Source organism: Macrosteles quadrilineatus, unplaced genomic scaffold (genome assembly GCF_028750875.1).
Source record: "Macrosteles quadrilineatus isolate MER2022 unplaced genomic scaffold, UCM_ALF_1.0 Scaffold_8__2_contigs__length_117827958, whole genome shotgun sequence".
NCBI classification, from domain to species: domain Eukaryota; kingdom Metazoa; phylum Arthropoda; class Insecta; order Hemiptera; family Cicadellidae; genus Macrosteles; species Macrosteles quadrilineatus.
In genome coordinates this window covers 61,498,052-61,521,251 of record NW_026542601.1, presented here as the reverse complement: position 1 = coordinate 61,521,251, position 23,200 = coordinate 61,498,052, and the positions used below count along the sequence as shown (strand labels likewise).

Here is a 23,200-nt window from a genome sequence, read left to right as displayed (position 1 = left end):
GGATACCATTATTTCTTCGATATAGCCAGTTTGAATAAAACTTTCCCAACCAATTTAAACTCTTAACACAATAAAACGATCTATTACAAAACCATTACTTAGCCTTTAGTATTTTGAGCAAAGAATAAAGCACAAGTAATATAGTTTTCCCTAAAAAGAAACTCAGAAAAAATATTTAGTCAACACTCTCAAACCTCACCAATACGAATTAATTGACTATAAATATTGGGTTACTTATAAATAAATCAATCATAGAACACACTCAAAACGAGCTTCAAAATTTACAATAGGATGAAAAGATTAGGCCCACATACGTACAATCTAAAGTCAATGCCAGAACCATTGATTATACAACTAAACTGTAATCTTAAGACCGGTTATGGAATAAAGCATAGAATATCAGTTTACGGTCACACCGAATTCAATCTAGTTCATATGGACTGGAGAGGATCTAGTGCAACACATTCTGAAGTAGGCAAATTGTCCTTTATTCAGCTCAATCTCCAATGTGACTGCTTCCTCAATATAAAAGCTACTAAAGTGGAATACACTTGCAGGGTTAAGTAAGTTACGTGGGAAAATACATAAATTTGTCAATTTCTGGCAGTTAAGTAATTATCTGTAAGAGTGTAGCCCAGACCCAACCTTATGACGTCACATAAACAAAAGAACCCTGGGCCATTTCGATCCGCGCAGGTTTGAAGGGTACGCCACAACTATCGGCGCGAACCACGTGATCTTTTAGTTTCTGCGCAGGTTGTTTTGTTCTTGGGATGTCTATACATGTTAGGCCTACCCGATAGTTAAACATTTTTAATGTCCGAGGGGGGCGCCCGCCCCCTGGCTGGATCCACCACTGATGTGATTACTCACAATTGAAATTTGCTGACTACTCTCTAGGGACTAAAAGTACTGCTACTTCCTCCACACATGTATTAAAAACGGCTATTTTTGTTGCAATACGATGAAAAATTTTAATTTAATAATGTATCTTAGAAGTTTTAACACATTTAACTAGATATAGTAGGTAAGCGAGAGAAACATCGACAAATTATCAAAATGATGTCACAAAAATGGTATGGTGGTTTGAGGTATCATATTGGACACAACTACAAGTTAAGTCTTATTATTAATTCAATTGCAATAAAATGATTTTAAAAATTGTGAAGGGTAAATGACGATAAACGTGCATCGTGGTAATAATGTTATTTAATAATACTTAATATCAAATTTTACATATATGTATATATAATACAATGAGTGATACAACTATAGTATGGTATAAATTGCATGATAATAATAAATAATACTAAATTTTTAGCAAAGTATGATTCAGACTATTTCTAAATATTTTGCTAATAAAGAAAATTAGTAATACATTAAAAATAATAAGTTCATTTAAAGTTACAGTAATTACTAAACAGGTTTAATAGTTAAACATGTATTTAAATTCGTACTGCAATGTAACTAGGCTAAATTAAGCCTTTAAGTTATTTATTTTCAATTGCTCACTACATTGTCCACTTCGGCTGTTAAAAACTTTTTTACTTGAGCTATTTTTATAGATTTTTTGGTTTAGTTAGTAGTAAGTTCTTACACTTGAAAAGTCCCCAAAAGTGGCTGTTTGTTTGTATTTAACAGAGTAATATTAAAATTTAAACAAACGTTTGTAGTTTTGACATTTTAAGTTATAAAAAAAATGTTCATTAATTGACTTTTAGAATTGATTTTTACCAACCATTAACACGTTTGCTGTGGGCTACTGTAATTGTAGTACCTGCGCCTTAGTGTGAGCCCAGCACTTGGTGGAGAACGATGTTATTGTCGCCCCGTGTAGTGTCGCTTTCATATGAAATTTTGGTCCAATTCATTTTCGCATCAAACACGAACAGTCTTGAGTGGGGGTTTCGGCTTAGATTTAGTATCATGAAAGAAGATATCGATAATGACACATAATGTAGTGTGCAGTGTAAAGTAGCAATGTGGAAAGAACCTAACCTTAAAATTATACTCTACACCTTTGCGGTATTTTTTAAGGTACTTTGCCCCTGCTTCTTTCTGTACATACACACATAGTATCCTGGCAATACTAAGGGCTTATTAGCACTTTGTTTAGTGCTATCTGTTGTTTTTTGTACAACTACGTCCACCAACTGGAACGCAGAACATGCTATAACATATTTTAAGGGGCATACCTCTCATATTGGGTGAAACTAAATTCAAACATTTCGCACACTCATCCATGCAGCGCATTAGCTATTCCCGCAACACTGGCCGTCACACAAGTCCAGCAAACGTGTTAAAAGCTTAATTTTTACAGATTTACAATGACAAAACACTTGTTTTGTTGAGATCAAATTATATATAAGAACGTTTCAACTGTTTAATTTGAAGTCATACTTCTGACAATGAGTAGTAATATTGGTATCAAGAAGCTTGGAAAACATCTATCATGTGTAATATGTAAGCTATAATAATGCTGGCATGTCAGATAAGATAGGTGTCTTCGTACAAAACATTAAAGTCAATGTTAATAAAATAAAATATTGTGATTTATAACCTAAACAAGGGACAGAACAAAACACTCGCTGTAATCATCTATGTTTGTGCTCATAAATATTGAATAAAGAAGTAAACAACAAAATACTAAGGCACTTGTACGTTTAAATTAATGATTAAAATAAGACAACAGACAAAAAAGTATACAAATACCTATTACAATTATCATGTGGTTTTACAAGGAATTTTTGCTAAAAATAATTACTATACTGTACATAGGATAGTTACATATAATTATTTATAAAAAGATAACATACATGTTTTATAACAAATAATATAGTTCCTCATTCAATAACACAAGTTTCAGCTGAAAGATAATTTTACAAATATCAGTATGATTTTATCAACAAATATTTTTATGGTAAAACGTAACATACATAGTAGACATTTCACTAACTGTTTAAAAGCCCTTTTTACTTGATTACTAAGGATATAAAATGTCCACATAAATTTCCCTGCAATAGTGCTTACGTACACGTACAATTACACGTTGTATTTAATACAAAAATAACAAAATCGTAATCTTTATACAAGTTAAATGCAGACAATAGTTACACTAAATACAAAACATTAGGCCTAATTTACTAATTTAGTAGCAGATAATTACATTTACAAGCATCAAATGAAGCATGAATAGAAGCATAAAATGCCACCTAGCGACTTTTAACGAGAAAGAGTAGTCAAATAGCTCAAACTACAATAAAACCTAACCTGATATTGACTTGACTAACCTGACCTCCAAGCTTACTGCTTCCACCAGTTGCACAAACTAAGTATCTGCTGTCCAGTATTAAATTAACACTATATAAATTAAAATAAAATAAAAAATACCTTGCCAGCACAACTGATCAAAGTATTGTCAAAAATGTTATTGAAAAGAGTAAATAGTTTTCACCCAGAAAGTTTTTTTTATTACTAAACAATACTGTGAATTCATGGGTTATAAAGTATTTTACAGAACTATTTCAACCATAGCTTCATTTTTTACTGTAACATTTATATAGGCCTACTAACTGGATAATGTACAAAATCAATTGAGTTATTTATCCCCCCCCCCGGCACACAACAAAAAATCAGTCTGAATATTTCAGCAATTGGAATCCATCATCGTTAAAAAAAAAACTACTTGTCACATAATTCTTGGCAAATTTATGAGACGTATAAATTAAAAACTCAGGGTGAAAAGTACTACCTAACTACTTAAGCATGGTATATCAGGTTCATATGAAGAAGTTGGCGATATTTAAAAGACAAGATGGTTACGTTGGAAAATATAAGTTTTTTGAATAATATACTACTGTTATAGGATACTCTAAGTACGGTAATGACTTTTCAGAACTGTATTGGGCTGTATACCCATAGGCAACAACATCCCCACACAGAAATATGTATGCAATTAATTACCCATAGGAGGCAAATAATTATTAATGGACTAAACAATAATTGTTTAGCAACCAATGTGGTACTTTAGTTCTGAATATTGCTTTAGACCTGATTCTATATCTATCACAGACAATGTTTTCTACTATTGAATTGGATATTTGTGCGACTATTTTAAAACTACCCTAGTATTAAAAACAACTTATTTTAAAGCGGATCGATAAAACTTTGACGAATAGTTTTGAACATTAAAACACTGGATTTGTTAATTATCCAGTGTACTAACCAATTAACTAGGTGATTAACTAATGAAAGCTGAAAGCAAGTAAAAGGTACAATGTTGTTAAATTGTCGATTCAATGTTGAATTCATTAGAATTATTATGATCTTTTTCATGACTCATTAATTCAACTGAAAACAATTTTTTTGTACTTTGTACTATGTTGAACATTAAACAATCTTTTAGATTTTTGACACTTAAGTATTAAGTATAGTATTATTAAACTTAAAGTGAGAAAAATATATTTATTTGTTTGGGTCTCAATCTATATAAGGAAGGACACAATTTTAATTTGATAAGTGTTGAAAGCAAACTTCTTTTTGCAAAATGGAGTATTTAAACTATACTTTTACCCAGCCTACATACTTACAATTCAAATAAGACCTTTTAAAAATATAATTTTTACTGACTGAACCATAGAACCAATTGAATGAAAAATAACAACATTGCACTAAATTGAACCTAAAAAATCTGCAACTTTTCCAGTTTTTCAGGACACAAATATTTTCTTTTAAAAGAGAATTTAAGAATTGATAAAAATACAGTTTACACTATTTCTTATGTTTACATAACACGCTGCATACAACAAATAACAAATAGTGTTTACCTTAGTTATTTCACTCTTACAAGTACACAAGAAGACTGTATAGGGGTAACTGCAACTTGCCAATTGTCTAAGGCGTTTGTATAGGAAGCTTCATGGTCAAGCAGAACGTTTGAGCAAGCGAGGAAACACTCTCCACTGAGGCTGTCACAGGTCAGTGCTTTCACGAGCCTGACAAGTAACAGAAGATATTAATTAACAACTCTTTATTGTCACTTAACGTTCACAGTTCACAATGATAGCGATCAGGAATGAGTGGGTTATTGGTTTTACTGGTTTTCAGCAAAAAAACAACTGAACCAAGAATTTATAGAAAATGTCGGTTTCGGTTTATCGATGGTTGTTGTGCAAAAATATTGCCCCAAACACATGACTCGATAGCAACGTCTTTGCAATGGCAGGGAATGTAAAAGACTTTGCTGCGATCCCAGGCAATAATGACAATGTCTTTGCAATAAACTCATTCTGGCCTTGTTCTCAAGGGACAATGTTAAAGTTTCCGTGATCACAGAAGATGTTTAATGTTAACAGGACTGCGGTACATATTTTTGGATTTTTATGTGATTCCGGGATACCAATCATGATGTCTTTACGACCACAACAGATGGTCTAAATTTTGCCACTATCGCACGATACGATTGCGAAGGTAGACATCAATATTGTATCCTGTGGTAGCGGCAAAAATCTTAAGCATCCTCTGCAATCAAGAAGACATAATTGTCTCCTGTGATTGCAAAATTGTGAAAACATCAGGCAGTCCTAATTTATTTAATTCTTTATTAACTCATAACATCTTACAATGCACTAAGTGCAAAGACTGGAGTGTTGTCACAATAATAAGTTGATCTAAATTTTAACTTATGATCACCGTTGTCTCTAGTGATCAATAGCAAAATCTTCAACTTCTACCACGATTGCAGACATTGGAAATTTAATTTCAAAAGCGCAGTTTCCACTGATGCTTTCTAATAAAAGCTAGGCTCTGCTCGATTTTCTGACTTTGTGCTCTGAATTTTTCACGAGCTTGAGGCGGCAAATTAGTACTGATAATCGTTTTAGGAAATCGTATTGCAGCATTATTGAATGTTAGTACTTTGAAAAATCTGTGATAAACTGAGCTTCTGATAGGGTTAAACAAATAATTTTAAAAATATATATTTTGCTGTTGTATCTGTCGTTCCTGATTTTATATCCATGGGCTCTTTGGTAGTATTGAAGTTAAAATAAAGCATATTGAGGCTGTAGTTTACCTTAGGTGTGGGAGGAGGTGGGGGCATGGGTCGGGGTGGTCTTGAAGGGTTCACTGGGGATTTAAGAGGTCCTGTACCTGGAAACAGAATCAACATTATACTTTCACCTACAATAGATAGAATGTTGTCCAAGCTATAAAATAAATGTAAGGTATTTCTACAGGAGTTGGCCCAGGTTTATCTCAAACATTTGATGAGGGTGGTTTTATGAACTCAAGGAGAGAGGGTCATCAGAGGGGCGAAGAGAAGAGAGAGAACCTTCTGCGCCTAACCTAACCTAACAGAGAAATTGGCACATATCTTCTTAGCAAATGCACTGTACACATTTGTTCACATCACCTATTTAAAGCTTTGGCGAGGGACTCTGTTAAGTCCGAGGGTGCTACAAAACCCATTACCACCACTTCTGCAAATAGCTTTTTCCATAAACCTAACACCGTCAGCCTGGCATCTTCCTTCAAAAACTTGTATTACTGCTCCTGGCCTAGAGCCTTTAAGAAACTGTTTCACCTCCTTCAAAGATCCTTAGATAAACAGCTGTGACGATTGATAATTCAGTTTCAACTTGCCAAGACTCACCGTTGTCCACAATGTTGCCCTCGGATGCAGTACGTTTGTGTCCAGGATTGTGGGTGACAGCCAATGCCTCAGGTTTCGGGGGTCTCTCTGGCTTCTCCCCACTGTCCTTCCTCTCTGGAAAACAACATTAGTATTGTTAATACAAAAAAGTTACATTGTCCGACTAAAAAATCACGATTGTGGGTAATTTAGTTATTGAATACATAGTTGTATAACCTTTAACATAAAATAAACTCTCAATGAGTGGCACACGCTTTCTTGAAACTTACCCAGCTGTCCTATCTTTAGGCTTTTATGGCTCCGGCTAAAGAATCAGCTGAACTTAGTCAGTAACAAAGCTATCTCATCCTCCATTTATATTTGCCTTAAAATACTATTATGTGTTGGTGTATTGTAAATTTAATCTAATATAATACAATTCCCTATTAGGCCCTACCAATAATATTTGCCTAAATCTGGGAAAAGGCAAACATTTCTGTCTTCTCTATCTCTGTAATCTTAGAAATATTGGGAAATATTCCAAGACAAAGGATTTCATAGACAGACCAAGGGTTAATTAACTTTTTAAGGAGTACATATCTGAAGGGTACAGAATTTTATGGACCTGACTTTGTCTACTTTAATGTCAAGATTAAATACAGCTGAATTGTATGTATACAGGGTGTCCCGTAAGTAAACAGCCAAACTCCGGGAAATGGTTCTATGGGTCAAAATAAAGAGAAAATCAAGAATAACATTTTTTCCAAAATCGCTTTGTTAACCAGATATCCGCCATTTTGTATTTTTTACATAAACATTTTTATTTTTGGATTTTTTTCAACCGATCTTTATAAAACTTGGTTAAAGTAGAAGGGACCCATGTTAGAAAAAAAATTCATCTTGATCGAACATAAAATTTCAAAATGGCGGCCATTTTAATTTTTTAAACTTTTTAACTCAAAACGGCTAATTTTAAGAAAAAATGCCAAGAACACTTTTATTTAGCATTTTAATTCCCTATCAAACGATACCAAGTTCAAAAAGATCAAATAAGAAATAGCTGAAATATTACGATTTTTAGTTATAAAATGGGGTAGAATAAGGCAGAAGCAAGTCAGTCTTGCCCCTTTTTCAACAAAAAACCGTAACATTTCATCCATTTCTTATTCAATCTTTTGGAACTTGATATTGTTTGAAAGGGAATTGGAAATGTTAAATAAAAGTGTACTTGGAATTTTGTTATAAAGTTTGCCGTTTTTGAGTTATTTAAGTTTAAAAAATTAAAATGGCCGCCATTTTGAAATTTTATGTTGGATCAAGATGAATTTTTTTTCTAACATGGGTCCTTTCCAACTTAACCTACATATCTAGTTTTATAAAGATCGGTTGAAAAAATCCAAAAATAAAATGTTTATGTAAAAAATACAAAATGGCAGATATCTGGTTAACGAAGTGATTTTGGAAAAAATGTTATTCTTGATTTTCTCTTCATTTTGACCCGTAGAACCATTTTCCGGAGTTTGGCTGTTTACTTAGGGACACCATGTATATTCAATGAAAAATGAATCAAAATTTAAAGAGTTTTATTTAATACTAAACCTAATTGTACTGTCGATACAATTTATATTGTCAAGACAATAAAGTATGTATTTATTTATTATTAAACACATAAACAATTGTTAGCAACTAAGGTACATAGATAGAATAGCTTTTCAGTTAGGCGTATTTAGACGACAGTCTAACCAGTTTAGAAGACGTGTTGGACACCTCATGGTACATTGTTTAACAAAAAAAATGGAAAAAGAGCTGATGAGATCTACTGCACACACTATTAATGCTCATATTTACCATTGTTTTTTTTATTTAATTGAATCATTGTAGTTATATGTGTTTATGTGTGCTTACAAAAATAGATTTACTGTAAAAACAACAAAAGAAAAAACACTATCCTGGAACATCTTTTGAATAAAAAATTATACTTATGCATACTGCAAAGGGACACACACAAAAACAGGTCACAACTCATTTCAACACATACAAAAATTAATGATTGTATTTATTATTTTGTACCACCAATATTATTTTATGTAAACATAAACACTCCAAAAACCCTAACTGGCTACACACTCATAAAAAAAAACACAAAAGATAAATAATGGCACATTATTCCAATGAGAATTTACATTTAATAAAACATATGAACACTTTGATTTGAATAAAAAACACACTATTTCAAAATGGAGAAAATTGTATAGAGACGTCTCATGTGTTTTCTTTTATTAGGTAAAACCAAAACGTCCATTCATGGCCCAAAATCAAACATTTGTTTACTTACTTTTAAACCTCACCAAAGACATAACAAAAGTAGGAAACCAATCTGTAATTGTAAAATGATAAATAAGGATGTTTTCAAAAGGTTGCAAACAAATCTGATCAAAAGATATCTTTTTAAACTTTGTCAAATTAATCATTACAACCACGACTATTACTATTTATTTCTTCAGGACAAAATAAGTGGTAAAAACTTAACATCTAGTCTAGTATGTTATAAAGATGATGGTGGTTTCAGTAGTTCAGTCTCTATCTATGGATTTCTTTCAGGTGAATACAAAAACTATTGACTGATTTGAAACTGTATACTGAGGTAGATCATTGAATCAGAAACTTATAGGATTAATCATGTCCTTAAAATCCACTCAGTGGTTGTCAAATATTTAGTTTGTAAAAAAATTAAAATTATTGAATTAAAATAAAATTGCTTGAACCTTGACAGAAAAGAGCGTTTAAAGTTAGTCTTTACGGTTTAATGGTAGAATATCTTTATGACAGTACTTCACTGCTCACTTGAGATCCATACAATGATTTCTAAAATAGTCGTTTCTATTGGAACATTGACAATTTTGCCTCTGAACTGTTTAAATGTACATTGTTTCAATATCATATGTTTTACTTTTTATATTAAGCTGTGTTCATGTTTATGTTTGTGTGATCAAAATAAAAGTGTGAATTCCTTTCTTTAACCCTTTGAGTGCCAACGTCCGGGGAACCGGACGTTTTTAAAACGAGCCAAAAGTGCCGACGTCCGGCCGACCGGACGTTTTTAGAACGAGCCAAAAGTGCCAACGTCCGGCTGACCGGACGTTTCGTAATGATCGAACAGTTGTCATAACAACCGAATGGATACTCGGATTCTTTTAACCCATATATTAACATTGAGTCGAAAGTTACTAGATGCGATACATCGATTTTCGTTGGTCGAAATATCGAAAATTCAATTTTTACGAAATTTTAACCTAAAAATCGCCAGATCGCGCTCGGCATTTTTAGCGCGACCTTCGGGAAAAATCATCGGCATTTTTTGAGCGTTACTTTTATTTCTCACCTGGCACTCTAAGGGTTAATATAATTTGTTTCTTATTAATTTAAAAGTTTATTCTTATAAGTAATCAAGAGAAAGAATGCCTTGGACAAATACGTATCAGTAGGTTATGGGCTATTCTACAAACAAGGTATTTTTTTTTAAATTACTTTTAAAGAAGCTATATAATATTTTTCTTCATTGTTTTGCCATTGTAACTGTTGACTTTTGTCTTGGAACAAGTACAAAATTGGTTAGACATTATGGCAAATGCTAATGAAAAGATATGTATAGAGAAACTTTTGGGTGCAAGTAATTGGACTAAATGGAAGATGCTTATCCAGTTGTTGTTAAGACAACAAGGCTTGTTAAATTTCATAATGGGATCTGAAGTAAGACCTATTAATAACATCTCTGGATCTGAGCAAAATGCTATTGCAGATTGGGACAGAAAAGATGCTTCTGCTATGTTATACCTTATGTCATCTCTAGGCGATGAACCATCTACACTGGTTTTGACTTGCTCGACTTCTAAAGAAGTTTGGGATTGTTTAATATCTGTGTATGAACAGTCTAGTGAACAAAGGCTAGATCGTTTGCTAGAAGAGTTTTTTAGGTGGGATCGAGATCCTAATGAGGACATAGCTACCCATGTTGCAAAGCTTCAAAAACATTTTGCCGAATTAAATGATGCACTTGAGAAACAAAAGGAATCAAAGCTTAGTGATAGAGTTTTAATTGCAAGAATTTTATCTACTTTGGGGCCAAGCTTTCGTGAATTCAGAAATGTATGGGAAGCTATGCCATCTAAGGATAGAACAATTAAAACACTAGTTGAAAAGCTTCGCACTATAGAGCAGCGTGATAACGTGGAGTTACTTAAAACTGCTTTATATGTTTCAAAACCCATGGGTACAAGGGTTAAAACAGAAAAACAAGGGCAGAGTAATCAGAATCAAAAGCAGGTAACTAAGATATTTTGTTTTAAGTGTAAACAAAAAGGTCATAAGGTTCCTGATTGTCCACTTAAAAAGAAGTCTATGGTGTCTACATCTGATAACAAGAAGGATGTGTCTGCAAAACATAGTTTTATGAGCGGGAATGAGTTAACTTTTGCAAGTCGGGACGTTTGGATTGCGGATTGTGGTGCTACTCATCATGTAACGTGGTGTAAAGATTATTTTACAGAGTATTCACAATTTGCAGAACCGCAACTTATGTCTGGCTTCAGTGATAATGCTTCTGATAAAAAGTGTTATGCCGAGGGATCTGGGATCATTGTTGTTGAAACTAAACTTGGTAAGGAGCTAATTCAAACGACTGTAGAAAACGTTTTGTATGTACCTAATTCTAGAGCTCATCTGTTGTCAGTCAGCAAGGCAGCGAAGAAGAACCATGTGTTTTCTGCTGACAATCTTGGATGTAAATTTACCCTAAATGGTATTGTTACATTGACTGGACGTTTGCATGGGGATTTATATTTTCTTAACATGCGTGCTATTTGTCCTATACAACCCACTGTACAACTTGCATGTAAGAAAGATTCTTTACAGCTATGGCACGAATGGCTAGGTCATCAGAATCAACGCCATGTTAAACAAGTTTTGAAGATGAATGGAATTAATGTGACTGGAGACATGGGTCTGTGTAATGGATGTGTTCTTCGTAAATCTCATCGTGGTCCATTTCATTCTCGTCCAACTTGTCCTGAGGTGGTTGGTGAACTGATCAGTACAGATGTCTGCGGACCTATGGAGGTCACTTCTCTTGGAGGTAACCGCTATTTTGTATTGTTTAAAGACTACTACAGTAAGTATCGCCAAGTATTTTTCATAAAGAATAAAAGTGAAGTAGCTGATTGTATGCGCATCTTTCTTGCAGAAGCAAAACAAGGTGGAAAGATCATAAAAGAAATGTTGTTTGATAATGGGTCTGAATTCCTATCAAAGGAAACTACGAGAATCATTCAGGAGTATGGTATTAAGATACGTACAACTTCTCCCTACTGCCCTGAACAGAATGGTTCTGTTGAGAGGGATAATCGAACGATTGTGGAGTCTTCTCGTTCTATGCTTCAGAGGAAAGTCTTACCGAAGTTTCTTTGGGCTGAGGCTTGTAATACTGCAGTTTACCTCCTTAATCTTACAGGACCAAGTCCTGTAGAAGGCAAATCACCACTGCAATTGTGGTCGGGTAAGAGTGTTCCAGGTCTGCAACACCTCAGAGTATTTGGAACTAACTGCTTTGTACATCAGCCAAAGCAAAAGCGGAAAAAGTGGGATGCTAAAAGCATTGACGGAATCTTTGTTGGGTATCATGGTTTGAGAGATGAATACAGAGTGTATGTACCAAGCAAACGGCAAACTGTTATTAGCCATGATGTTATATTTCAATCTGAGATATCCCAAGGAAGTACTGTTCCTGATAATGAGCCTCTTCGAGCGATGAAGTTCATTTTGACATCACTTCAAAAACAACAGAAGTGGAAACTGACAAAGCGGCACCTCCTATTGTTTTGGAGGGAGGTGAGCAGTGTGATGTATTGTCTCAAAATGAAACGACGGAAGTGGAAACTGATGAAGTGGCAACTCCTATTGTTTTGGAGGGAGGTGAGCTAGACGAGTGTGTTGTATTGTCTAAAAATGAAACCACAAAAGATGTGTTGCGACAAGGAAAACGAGTGAAAAATGTACCAAGTTGGATGAGCAGTGGAAATTTTGATCTGATGCTGGTTCAATCAGAAACACAGATGTTTCCAAGGTCTTACAAGGAAGCAATGGTGTTGGACGATGCATCTGACTGGAAGGCTGCTATGGACGATGAAATAAAATCTATTCATGAAAATAAAACTTGGATTTTGGTGGATAAACCAGATGGAGCTCATGTCCTGGGATGTCGTTGGGTACTTCGAACCAAGCCTAATTCTGATGGTTCTCATAAAAAATACAAAGCTCGACTAGTAGCCAAGGGATATGCACAACGTGAAGGAATTGACTATAATGAACTGTTTAGTCCTGTGGCACGTTATGACACCATTAGATCTGTGCTAAGTACGGCTTCCGTTGAAAATCTGGAATTGCGTCAGTTTGACGTGAAGACTGCCTTTTTATATGGTGATCTTTCAGAGGAAGTTTACATGGAGCAACCTGAAGGTTATTCTGATGGAACTGGACGTGTGTGTAAACTACAAAAGTCATTATATGGTCTGAAACAATCTCCTCGTTATTGGAGCTTGAAACTTACAAAGTTTCTTGAATCTCAAGGTCTTAAGAGAAGTAACTCAGATCCCTGTCTCTTTTATAAAAACAATCACGGGAAGAAGCAACTTGTACTTATTTATGTAGATGATGGATTAGTAGCTGGGACTGACAATAGCATCATTGATGACTTCATGAAAAGCTTATCCAAAGTTTTTAAAATCAAATCTGGTGAACTTGACAGTTATTTAGGATTACAGATCAAGAAAAGTTCAAGTGGAATATGGATTGGTCAATCAGCCTATACTAAACGCATATTACAACGTTTTGGTATGAGTGACTCGAATTCCATTTCTACACCATGTGAAAGATCTGTAAACAACGGTCCAGTGGAGTCTGTCAGTGGAAAAGTTCCATACCGTGAGGCTGTTGGAAGCTTGATGCATTTAAGTTGTGTATCAAGACCTGATATTTCCTTTGCTGTGGGATTGGCTGCGAGGAATATGGAACATCCTACTCAAGCTGATTGGTTGAGTGTCAAAAGGATATTTAGATATCTTCGAGGAACCATAAATGTTGGTATCTTGTACAAGTCCTCGCCGTGCAGTAATCTGGATGTTTTCACTGATTCTGATTTTGCTGGAGAGGAAAGTACTCGGAAATCAACGTCTGGGTTTATCAGTTGTTATGCTGGAGGTCCAGTGAGCTGGCGAAGCGAGAAACAGCGTTCTGTAGCACTGTCTACGACAGAAGCCGAGTTTGTGGCTGCATGTGAAGGAGCTAAGGAAGCAATATGGCTCAAACGTCTGTTTGAAGAAATAAGTTGTCACTCACAATTGACACCTGTTCTAAAAATTGACAATGGCAGTGCTGTGAAACTCATAAAGAACCCTGAGTTTCATCGCAGAACGAAGCGTATCGAAGTTAAGTATTACTTCGTAAGAGAAAAATTCTTGGAAGGACTTGTTGATGTTGAACATGTATCTACAACATATCAACTAGCCGACATCCTTACTAAACCTCTCAATCGAGTAAGGTTTACACAGCTTAAAGTAAACATTGGACTTTGTGACATTTAGCTTCAAAATTGAGAAGGGAGTATTGGAACATTGACAATTTTGCCTCTGAACTGTTTAAATGTACATTGTTTCAATATCATATGTTTTACTTTTTATATTAAGCTGTGTTCATGTTTATGTTTGTGTGATCAAAATAAAAGTGTGAATTCCTTTCTTTAATATAATTTGTTTCTCATTAATTTAAAAGTTTATTCTTATAAGTAATCAAGAGAAAGAATGCCTTGGACAAGTACGTATCAATAGTTTCTAAGGAAAATATCACAAATTAAGACACAATTGGGGAAAAATATGACAATGTTTGTACAATCATGGAAACCACCTTATTACAATATTATTGCGACTGGGGTAGTAGAAAATAATCACGACAATCCCAGGAGATGATCAAAGTATCCCAAGGACCCCACAACAATTTACAAATCCTGTCATCACTATATTCCTCATTTTACTACCTTCTCATTTTGTACCAACACTTTACCCAGAGCAATTTGCTATTGTAGACCCTTGTGCATTTGAAAAATATGGTAAAACTGGATCAAACTCGAATGTAACTAACCTTGAATCCTGGATTCCTTGTCTCCTGTTACTTGGATGATGGAAACTTGTTGCTTATCCACTGAGTATACATGAGCTCTCTCCAATGAGACAGGGCCCTGCTGTGTGAACACAATGATCAAAAGTCTACTTCTCAACAAAGTTAGTGATATGGTTTTAATGCATGCCAGTGTCAAAAGTCTACAACTATAAAAGATGCAACTATGTTAAAATGACTTTCTCACAATAATTTGTAAAATATTAAAAGTTTTTATACACAACAGGACAGGTTATTGGTGGGGATTCGGATGGACCACACACACTTTAAGGAAACTGACACAAATATTAAAATCACATTGAAAACATCTCTAAAAAAGACAAGCTATAAAAATAATGCCACAATGGAAAGGTCAAGTCAAGGGCTGTAAGGTAAATAGGTTCCAATGAAGAGAATGTAAATTAATACTGGGGACAATGTGTTGTTGACATCAAGAACTCACACAGGTATGGCACAGTAAGTTTAAAAATATTAAAAAGTGTGTATCAAATTTTGCCAAAACAAAAAAAAATTCAAAACAAAAAGGACAAAGCAAACAATATAAAAAAAAATATACTTATTATTATACCAAGAATGTATAAATAATTTTAGTTAACAGATTGGACTAATTCTGTACCTGTACCAAATTTTGAATGCAATTTGTTGCATTCCACACTTACATCCCCACATTTGTCCGAGTCCATCTCCAAGTTCCTGCTGTGTCTGAACGAGCTACTGAGCGGTCTCTGCAGAGTTGTGGGTCGCTCTGGAATTGCTGGCTTCTCTCCTGCAGCAACAAATCAATAGTTCAATGGAAAAGTATGGGGTAATGACAGAATGTTTACTACCATTTTAACATAAACCATTTTTTTTTTGCTGTTGTTTTCCTGATTATGTTGTTTAAAGGACTTTCACACACGTAACATATCTTACACCTCTTGTCACAATTAACTGTCCATTTGAGGTGAATAAAAGATGGATGGATAATAGCTCCTGATAGTTTGTTCCAGAATCTACATTTTTACAGATTTAGCAAAGCAATGGAAAGCTTTAACTACCAGTTAACAGTCTACTGCTACTAGCCGACTAATGAAAATTCTACTTTTCTGTAGAGCGTGATGGCCAAGATAAAATCATAAAAAATTAATCAGAAATGGCCCCTAAATGTACCTAGGGTTTTTTTTTTTTTTTTTTTTTTTTTTATTTCTTTCTAAACTATGACATTTAACGAGCCAAGGTGTTCAACAGACTTGTTTGTATCTTGACATAATGTGCCTCCAGTCTAGATTATATGGAGAACAACCTCCATCAAGCAGGCAACCTCCTTCAAGGGTAGAGTACGAAGCTTCAGTATCAGGTTCAAATCCCGCCAACCACAAAAGTGATACTTCTGCAATCCTCTAGATCCTAGCTTCAAGTAACATGTAAAAATTGTTTGGAGCTAGAACCTAGTGTCCTGGGAGGTGAAGGTAGGACATACACGAGTAGATGATTGCTACATGGTTGGCAACAGTTTGACTTTTATACTGACCGTGCTCCACCAGGGAAGTGCGAGGCGCTGGCGTAGGTCTGGGCGGTCGTTTACGCTCCAAGGTTCCATACACTAGCTCAGCAGACCCACGGAACTCTGGCTTCTCAGGTTTGGGCGGTGGTTTGACTGGTTCTGGCGGTCGTAGCGGTGTACTCTCTGCTGAACTTCTGGCAAATCAAATATCAAGTTCTGATCACTTTGATTAGGCTTTCATATTTCATGCCACTCTATTATTTGCCAAATATTTGAAGTGTTGTTGAAAGTCTTTGCACATATTTATAACACTGTTAATAACAACATCCTGGCTACCTATGGAACTTTTCAACTCAAACTATCCTTGCTTTAAAATTATCTCAGTGACAGCAAAATGTTCTAATTTTCCAGTACCTAATTTGTAAAGTTTTTGCGTATGGTAGACAGTATTTGTGTTGTTTATCCAAGCATGAACTCTCTCCCATTCAGTTTGCTATTCCCAATAAAATCTTTGAAACCTAGTCTCCTGTGAGTCCTGTGACCTATGTAACGTTATTAGTAGAAGGTTAAGAAATTACATAACTACTACAATGTAAACATGACTAATTATTCAAAGTGGAAACATAAAAAATATTAAGACAATTACATTGTAAGAACTGACTATTAATTATAACTCAAATATTCTTACTAATAACTATATGTTACGTGCACATTTATTTATATCTCTACCAAAACAAATTTTTACCTTTGGGTTAAATTTTCTTCTTTTGTTCCTATCACAGATTTTAATTCACCCTGAATAGTTTCTACTTTCTTTTCCTCTTCTTCTCCTTTCTTCTCTTTGTCTTCCTGTTTTTTATCACCGACTTCTGGAGTTTTTTCCACCACAAGTCTCTCGAACCCAATAAAAACTTGAGAGGGATTTTCAACTACTGGGGCGGTCGCAGATTGACTAGAATCTTCAGAGTTTTTACACTCTTTTAATAACATCACCGATTCATAATTAGATAAAGGTCCTTTCTTAGTATCACAATTGGTTTCTTTTTTACCACCACGATTGGTTTCTTTTCCAGAATCTCTACTGGAACTGGCTTCTTTCCCAGTATCTTTGGGAGGGTTTGAAGGTGGGACAGGGGCTGGTTTGTTTTTCCTATTTCTTGACATTGGCTTTGGACTCCCCTGTGGTGGACTGCTGCAAACAAACCAAAAAACATCAATAACAATTGGGTTCACCACATAACACATCAAGCACAACTACTTGACAGGCATACTCATTAGATACTCACTCTACATCTTACATTTAAGAACATTGTTACAGTAATTAAATTGAATAGCCCACTAAACCTGAATAATGTTGGTATATACTAATTAGGATGGTGTGGAGGGAGGAATCGGGAAAGGCGTCCAGCAATCTTTTTTTGACAGAGAATGCATTACACTCTTTCAGGGAATTCATCCTGTGGTGTAGAACTTTCAACCAATAAAATTCCATTGGTCCAGGCTCCAATAGAAGCCCTCCCAGAAACACAGTTTACAATACTACAAAAGTTTACAATACTTCTTGCCATAGATGGAATTTTAGCATTGATAATCTACCTGGATTAAAATGCACTGGTACATAACAGCTATTTGGCTCTCTTTTCTTTCTACTAGAGAATGCGGAAACAGTGTTCCACGTTTCAAGACTAAACAACAGCAGGTGAACAAGAGTCTGGTGAGATTAGGTGATTGTCAGTTGCAAGTAGAGGTGTGCGGATGATGAAATTAAAGTTTGGATCAGATAATTAAAGGCTCGGATTTCGATACTTTCCAATTAGGATAGTTTGACGTTCAAGTACTTAATACATGAATATTAAGGTTAATAAGATAGAATTTTTATTTTTGCATTAACAAAATACAATATTAATATTGCACATCATGATATTTAAAGTTATTAACCTTGGTTCAGTTATTTAAATTGTGACGTTTAAAATATCAGTATACTTTAACAAATAAATGTCCAAACACCAGACAGCAATAAATCATCTAAAGAACCAATCATTAGAAAGTCTAGTAAGCTACTGAATGTGAAGACTACTGGTAGACAATACCAGTAAAACATGCTGTTTCAGAACAGAGGAGTGTCAATGATATATACTAACATTGATGTTCCCATAGTTAAATACAAATCAATTTTACAATTGTATTTATATTCCCACCTTGTTTCCGGTTCCGTATTAGTTTGTTGATTTGATTATTTTTACAATGAGGATGTTTTAATATTTGCCATAGACTCTTGTCGCTAAATGCTATCCTAAATGCCACTTTACTTGTTGACTCCTACAAAATTGATGGAAACGTAAAGTTGGAATTACGTTCTGAGAAACTAATGATGATCATGACGATTTAGTTTTAAACCAAAAACGACATAATACATAGTCCATCCAAAATGTCAGATATTTAAAGCATAGTGTCAGATATCAAATTTGGATTCAAATAACAGAACCCAATCCTACCGGGTTTTTTAAATCCACACACCTTAAGTTTCAAGGTCCCTTGCGACCGCTTCCCACCTCACGCAATGGAGGAAGGTAAAATGTACTGTACTGACATTTTGGGTTTGCTGAAGTACCCATCTTGTGAGGGTTAGCCTTGAAACAGCCATGTCCGGTAACAAGCATAATCAGATAGAAATTTACCTCCCATCTTTTAGCTAAATATAGAAAATCAAAGCTTGCAGTTTTAGCATACAAAATCCCCAATTAATTTCACAGTCCATCTTTCTCGTTCATCCCCCTCCCAGTGGTGTCACCATAGAGCTTTCTTGGGCCTCATTAGAGCTCAAAGCATCATTCCCATAACAAATCTGGTTCCGCTCAAAAGCAAGAATATCAATGGAAATCACCCTGGCAACTAAAAAGACTGCTGGCTCCAGCACCAAACATTTACCAACACCAAGCGGTTTGCCGAAGCGATCTACATTCTATTTAATCAAAAATATTTTCCCCAAGCAAGAATTTTTTACAAGTTTTAAAACAGGGCAAACCAACGCAACACGAGTTAATTCTTTTTATAGGTAAAAAGCCAAAGCAATGAGAGGTGAAGTGAGGATGCCACATGTCGTACCTCTGGTCCTCAGACAGACTACTGTTTGACTGCGTCCTCTTCATACCAGAGTCTGCAGTGTTGATCAGATGGGTGTCTCCACTGCCAGCCCTGGTGTGGCCATTGACTACCTGGTCTCTGTAAAACAACAACTCAGTTAGGCATACAATATGTATCTGGTATAGGTCAAATGTAAGAATACACTTAACTCAAACATCTAACGCTTTATCAGGGTGTCCACCAGGCCAACCAGAAAAAATTCATGAGTAATGCCAGGTAGTTCAGGTCGTACTTTTCATACTATACTTTATAATAGGGATGGTCAAGTCTCGAAATTTCGGGAAATTTTCGGGAAATTTTAAATCTCGTTACACGAGACGAGATTTCTTTTTGGCCGAGATTTTTATCGAGACGGGAATTAAAAAAAAATTAAAAACGCCTGCAGAAAGTCAATGCAATACCCGCAATACAGGAGCGTGTTGTAGTTGCGTTTCCTTTGCGAAGGCGTTCTTATTTAATTCTTTAAATGTAAATATTACTTTAATAACATTTGAGAAGTTTTGTTAAGTGTAAGCAGTGTGAGGAATGTTTTATTACTATAAAAAGTCAAAACAAGTAGGGGGCTAACTATTTTATAAAAATTAATATTGCTTTTATTTTATGATTTATTTTATTTTAGGATAAGTTGAACTCTATCCTAACTGATATCACTATGTTTCCTAATTGTAGGCATTTTTAATAAGTTAGGCGTGATTAATAAAAAAATGTTATGCTGATGTTTTTTAATAAAAGATTGTAAATATTCTTGCCTATTATCATTATTTTTGTATTTAAACAGTCATCTAACAATGTTACAAAACCAGGTAAAAATTTTGAACGTGCATTTCCCGTTGTGTATGAGAAGGGAAATCCCGTCTCGATCTCGTCTCGAAATTTTATGAGAAATAAAAAATCTCGTCTCGTCTCGTCTCGAACTAAAAATCCAATCTCGTCCATCCCTACTTTATAACGTTTTTTTGCGCGAACTCCCGCAATGTTGTTTTAGCGCTAACACTGTTGGCTATTATAGTTATAGGAAAAAGCATTCTCAGTTAGAAACAAAACAAAATTTATGATTACTATAATATCGCCTGACACAAGTAGGCCTATGCAATTTTTATATATTACTGATTAAATAATCCAAAATTAAAAACTAATCCTTAAACCTGCAATTTATGAATAACTTTTTAAAAATAGTGATATGTCGATAGGCTACAAAAATTTATCAAATCTCCGTTCAGACACCTAAAAAATAGATTCGTAATACTGATAATTTTAATTTTACCAAGTTTTCTGTAAGGATTACTACACCAACCCTTGTCTTTATGTACTTTCATAAAGTATGTAATTTTGGAGTTATGGGTTGTTTTGCAAGTGGCCTACAGAAATAACTAATGCAGAAATTACAAAAATTTCATGTAGACAATTTAAGTTTTAAACCATTCTAAACACATTAAATAAATACCACGTGCCATTATGAAAATATTCTGTCAAGCCAAACTCAAGGTTATATCATGATCCACTGTCGTAGAGACACCATCATCGTTTCCAGCGACAACTGCAAAATCCTGAATAACTCCCTCAGTAACGGAAACATCACCACTGTTCCGTGGTCATGACAAAATCCTGATATTGTTCTGAGGTAACGGAAATATTTCCTCGATCGTAGCGTAATTCTAATAATTTCCCAAGGTCTTTATCATCAAGCAATTATTTTTGGACATCATCATCGTTTCCCGCGGTCTCGGACACATAGTCGTCGTCTCCTGCAGTCAAGGAAACGCCATCGTCGTCATGCACGATCGCGGAAAAATCACTAACAAATCAAGCGGCCGTTTGGATATAATAATCGTCTCCCTTGGTCACGGAAAGGTCATTGTCGTCTCCCGCAGTCAAAGAAATGCCATTGTCATCATGCGCGATCGTGGAAAAATCACTAAAAAAATAAGCGGCCGTTTGGACATCATCATCGTCTCCTGCGTTCACAGAAACGTCATCTTCATGCCCGATCACGGCAAATTGAAAATTCCCGGTAAAATACAAAATTCACACATTTTTTTCTGGTTTGAAAAAATCACGCATAATTCTCGGTTTTCCTGGTCGGTTGACACCCTGTTTATCCCTGTTTATGGTAAACTTTACAGAATGGTATTTCTAAAAATAAATACATGAATACTAATGATGCGCTATGCACACATAAAAATATAGGTAAATATAGGTATATCATATATTTAAAAACATGAATCTTTTATAAGGTCTTTTATGTACGATTATAATAACTAGGCCTATTTGTGTCTTAAAGAAACTAAATTTGTAATAAACAATAATTATTAGTACTGTATCTAAATTCGGTCTCCAATTTCAACAGAACTAGTTGCAGCAGAGGCAGATATGGATAAAAAAGGACAGTAAATCTTAGACTTTTTGTGCCGGTTTGGCAGTAAAATGTAACGTATTTGAAACCATATTTCATTAAATGTATAACACAGAAAAACAAGGAATAAATAAATTAAGAATTATTGTGTTTATAAAACTAATCTTTAGGTAAGAGTTAAAATTTTATCTCAATTGTAGTAGTCTCGATTCTGATTAAACCAAACACAGTAAGGTTGAATAAACGGGTTCCATTATAGGTCATGCTACATGAATAGCATGTAATCTCACACTACTTAATCGTCTACAGTAGGGATGGTCAAGTCTCAAAATTTCGGGAAATTTTCGGGAAATTTTCAATCTCGTTACACGAGACGAGATTACTTTTTGGCCGAGATTTTTATCGAGACGAGAATTAAAAAAAAAAAAAAAAAAAAAAAAATATTAAAAACGCCTGCAGAAAGTCAATGCAATACCCGCAATACAGGAGCGTGTTGTAGTTGCGTTTCCTTTTCGAAGGCGTTCTTATTTAATTAATTCTTTTAATGTAAATATTACTTTAATTCTTTTAATGTAAATATTACTTTCATTATTTTAATAATATTACTTTAATAACATTTGAGAAGTTTTGTTAAGTGTAAGCAGTGTGAGGAATGTTTTATTACTATAAAAAAAGTCAAAACAAGTAACTATTTTATAAAAATTAATATTGCTTTTATTTTATGATTTATTTTATTTTAGGATAAGTTGAACTCTATCCTAACTGATATCACCATGTTTCCTAATCGTAGGCATTTTTAATAAGTTAGGCGTGATTAACCCTTTCAGTGCTAGGCCAATAATTCATATTTTGTAAGACTTTTTTGTTTGCCTTTTAATTCCATTACCTGTTGTTGAATTTTAACTGTCATGTTGTCACTATTTTATTAATTAGGCTAATTTTGAATAATAACACAATAAGAAAATATATAAGAAAGATAAATCCCGCTATTTGTAGTAAACATTAAATAAAACTTAGTTTTTGTTGTAAGTTTCCTGGTTTTCCTATAAATTTTTATGTTCTGATAGCATTATTTGAAACCAAAATCTCATAAAATCAAAAGACATATAGTTTACAATGTAATATTGAATTTAACCTTGATTTAGTTGGACGAGGTTATCGTAATATAGCCATTTTAGGGAAACTAATGTTTTGCAGCAAAGTTTTAGGAACACATTTATGATCACTGTTGTGTTTAAACTAAAAGATTGCATCTAAATAGTCCGTGACTAACTGTTGCTGCTATCTAGTAACGCATTGAACAACCATCTGCAGCGCCATCTGTTCGCAATCGGTGGCGACAGCTTAAATACCGGGTTTTGACTCC

At 34.5% G+C, this 23,200-nt stretch overlaps 1 protein-coding gene across 5 annotated transcripts in view; it reads right to left on the bottom strand.

Annotated features, from left to right (window-relative positions):
- Window positions 1-1,266: 1,266 nt before the first annotated feature.
- LOC128999201 (rho GTPase-activating protein 44-like) overlaps window positions 1,267-23,200 on the bottom strand; it is a 44,999-nt gene continuing 23,065 nt past the window's right edge. Inside the window, exons 11-19 of one of the 5 annotated variants that reach the window (XM_054425585.1) lie at window positions 19,443-19,559; window positions 17,083-17,529; window positions 16,365-16,531; window positions 15,514-15,620; window positions 14,819-14,918; window positions 8,967-9,008; window positions 6,653-6,766; window positions 6,074-6,150; window positions 1,267-4,994 (exon numbers count right to left, since the gene is read on the bottom strand). In XM_054425585.1, coding sequence (XP_054281560.1) covers window positions 4,971-4,994; window positions 6,074-6,150; window positions 6,653-6,766; window positions 8,967-9,008; window positions 14,819-14,918; window positions 15,514-15,620; window positions 16,365-16,531; window positions 17,083-17,529; window positions 19,443-19,559 — 1,195 coding nt within the window. In that variant the 3' untranslated portion in view covers window positions 1,267-4,970. The remainder of the gene's footprint in view (window positions 4,995-6,073; window positions 6,151-6,652; window positions 6,767-8,966; window positions 9,009-14,818; window positions 14,919-15,513; window positions 15,621-16,364; window positions 16,532-17,082; window positions 17,530-19,442; window positions 19,560-23,200) is intronic. The other 4 variants (XM_054425586.1, XM_054425587.1, XM_054425588.1 and 1 more) reach the window with 4 other exon arrangements.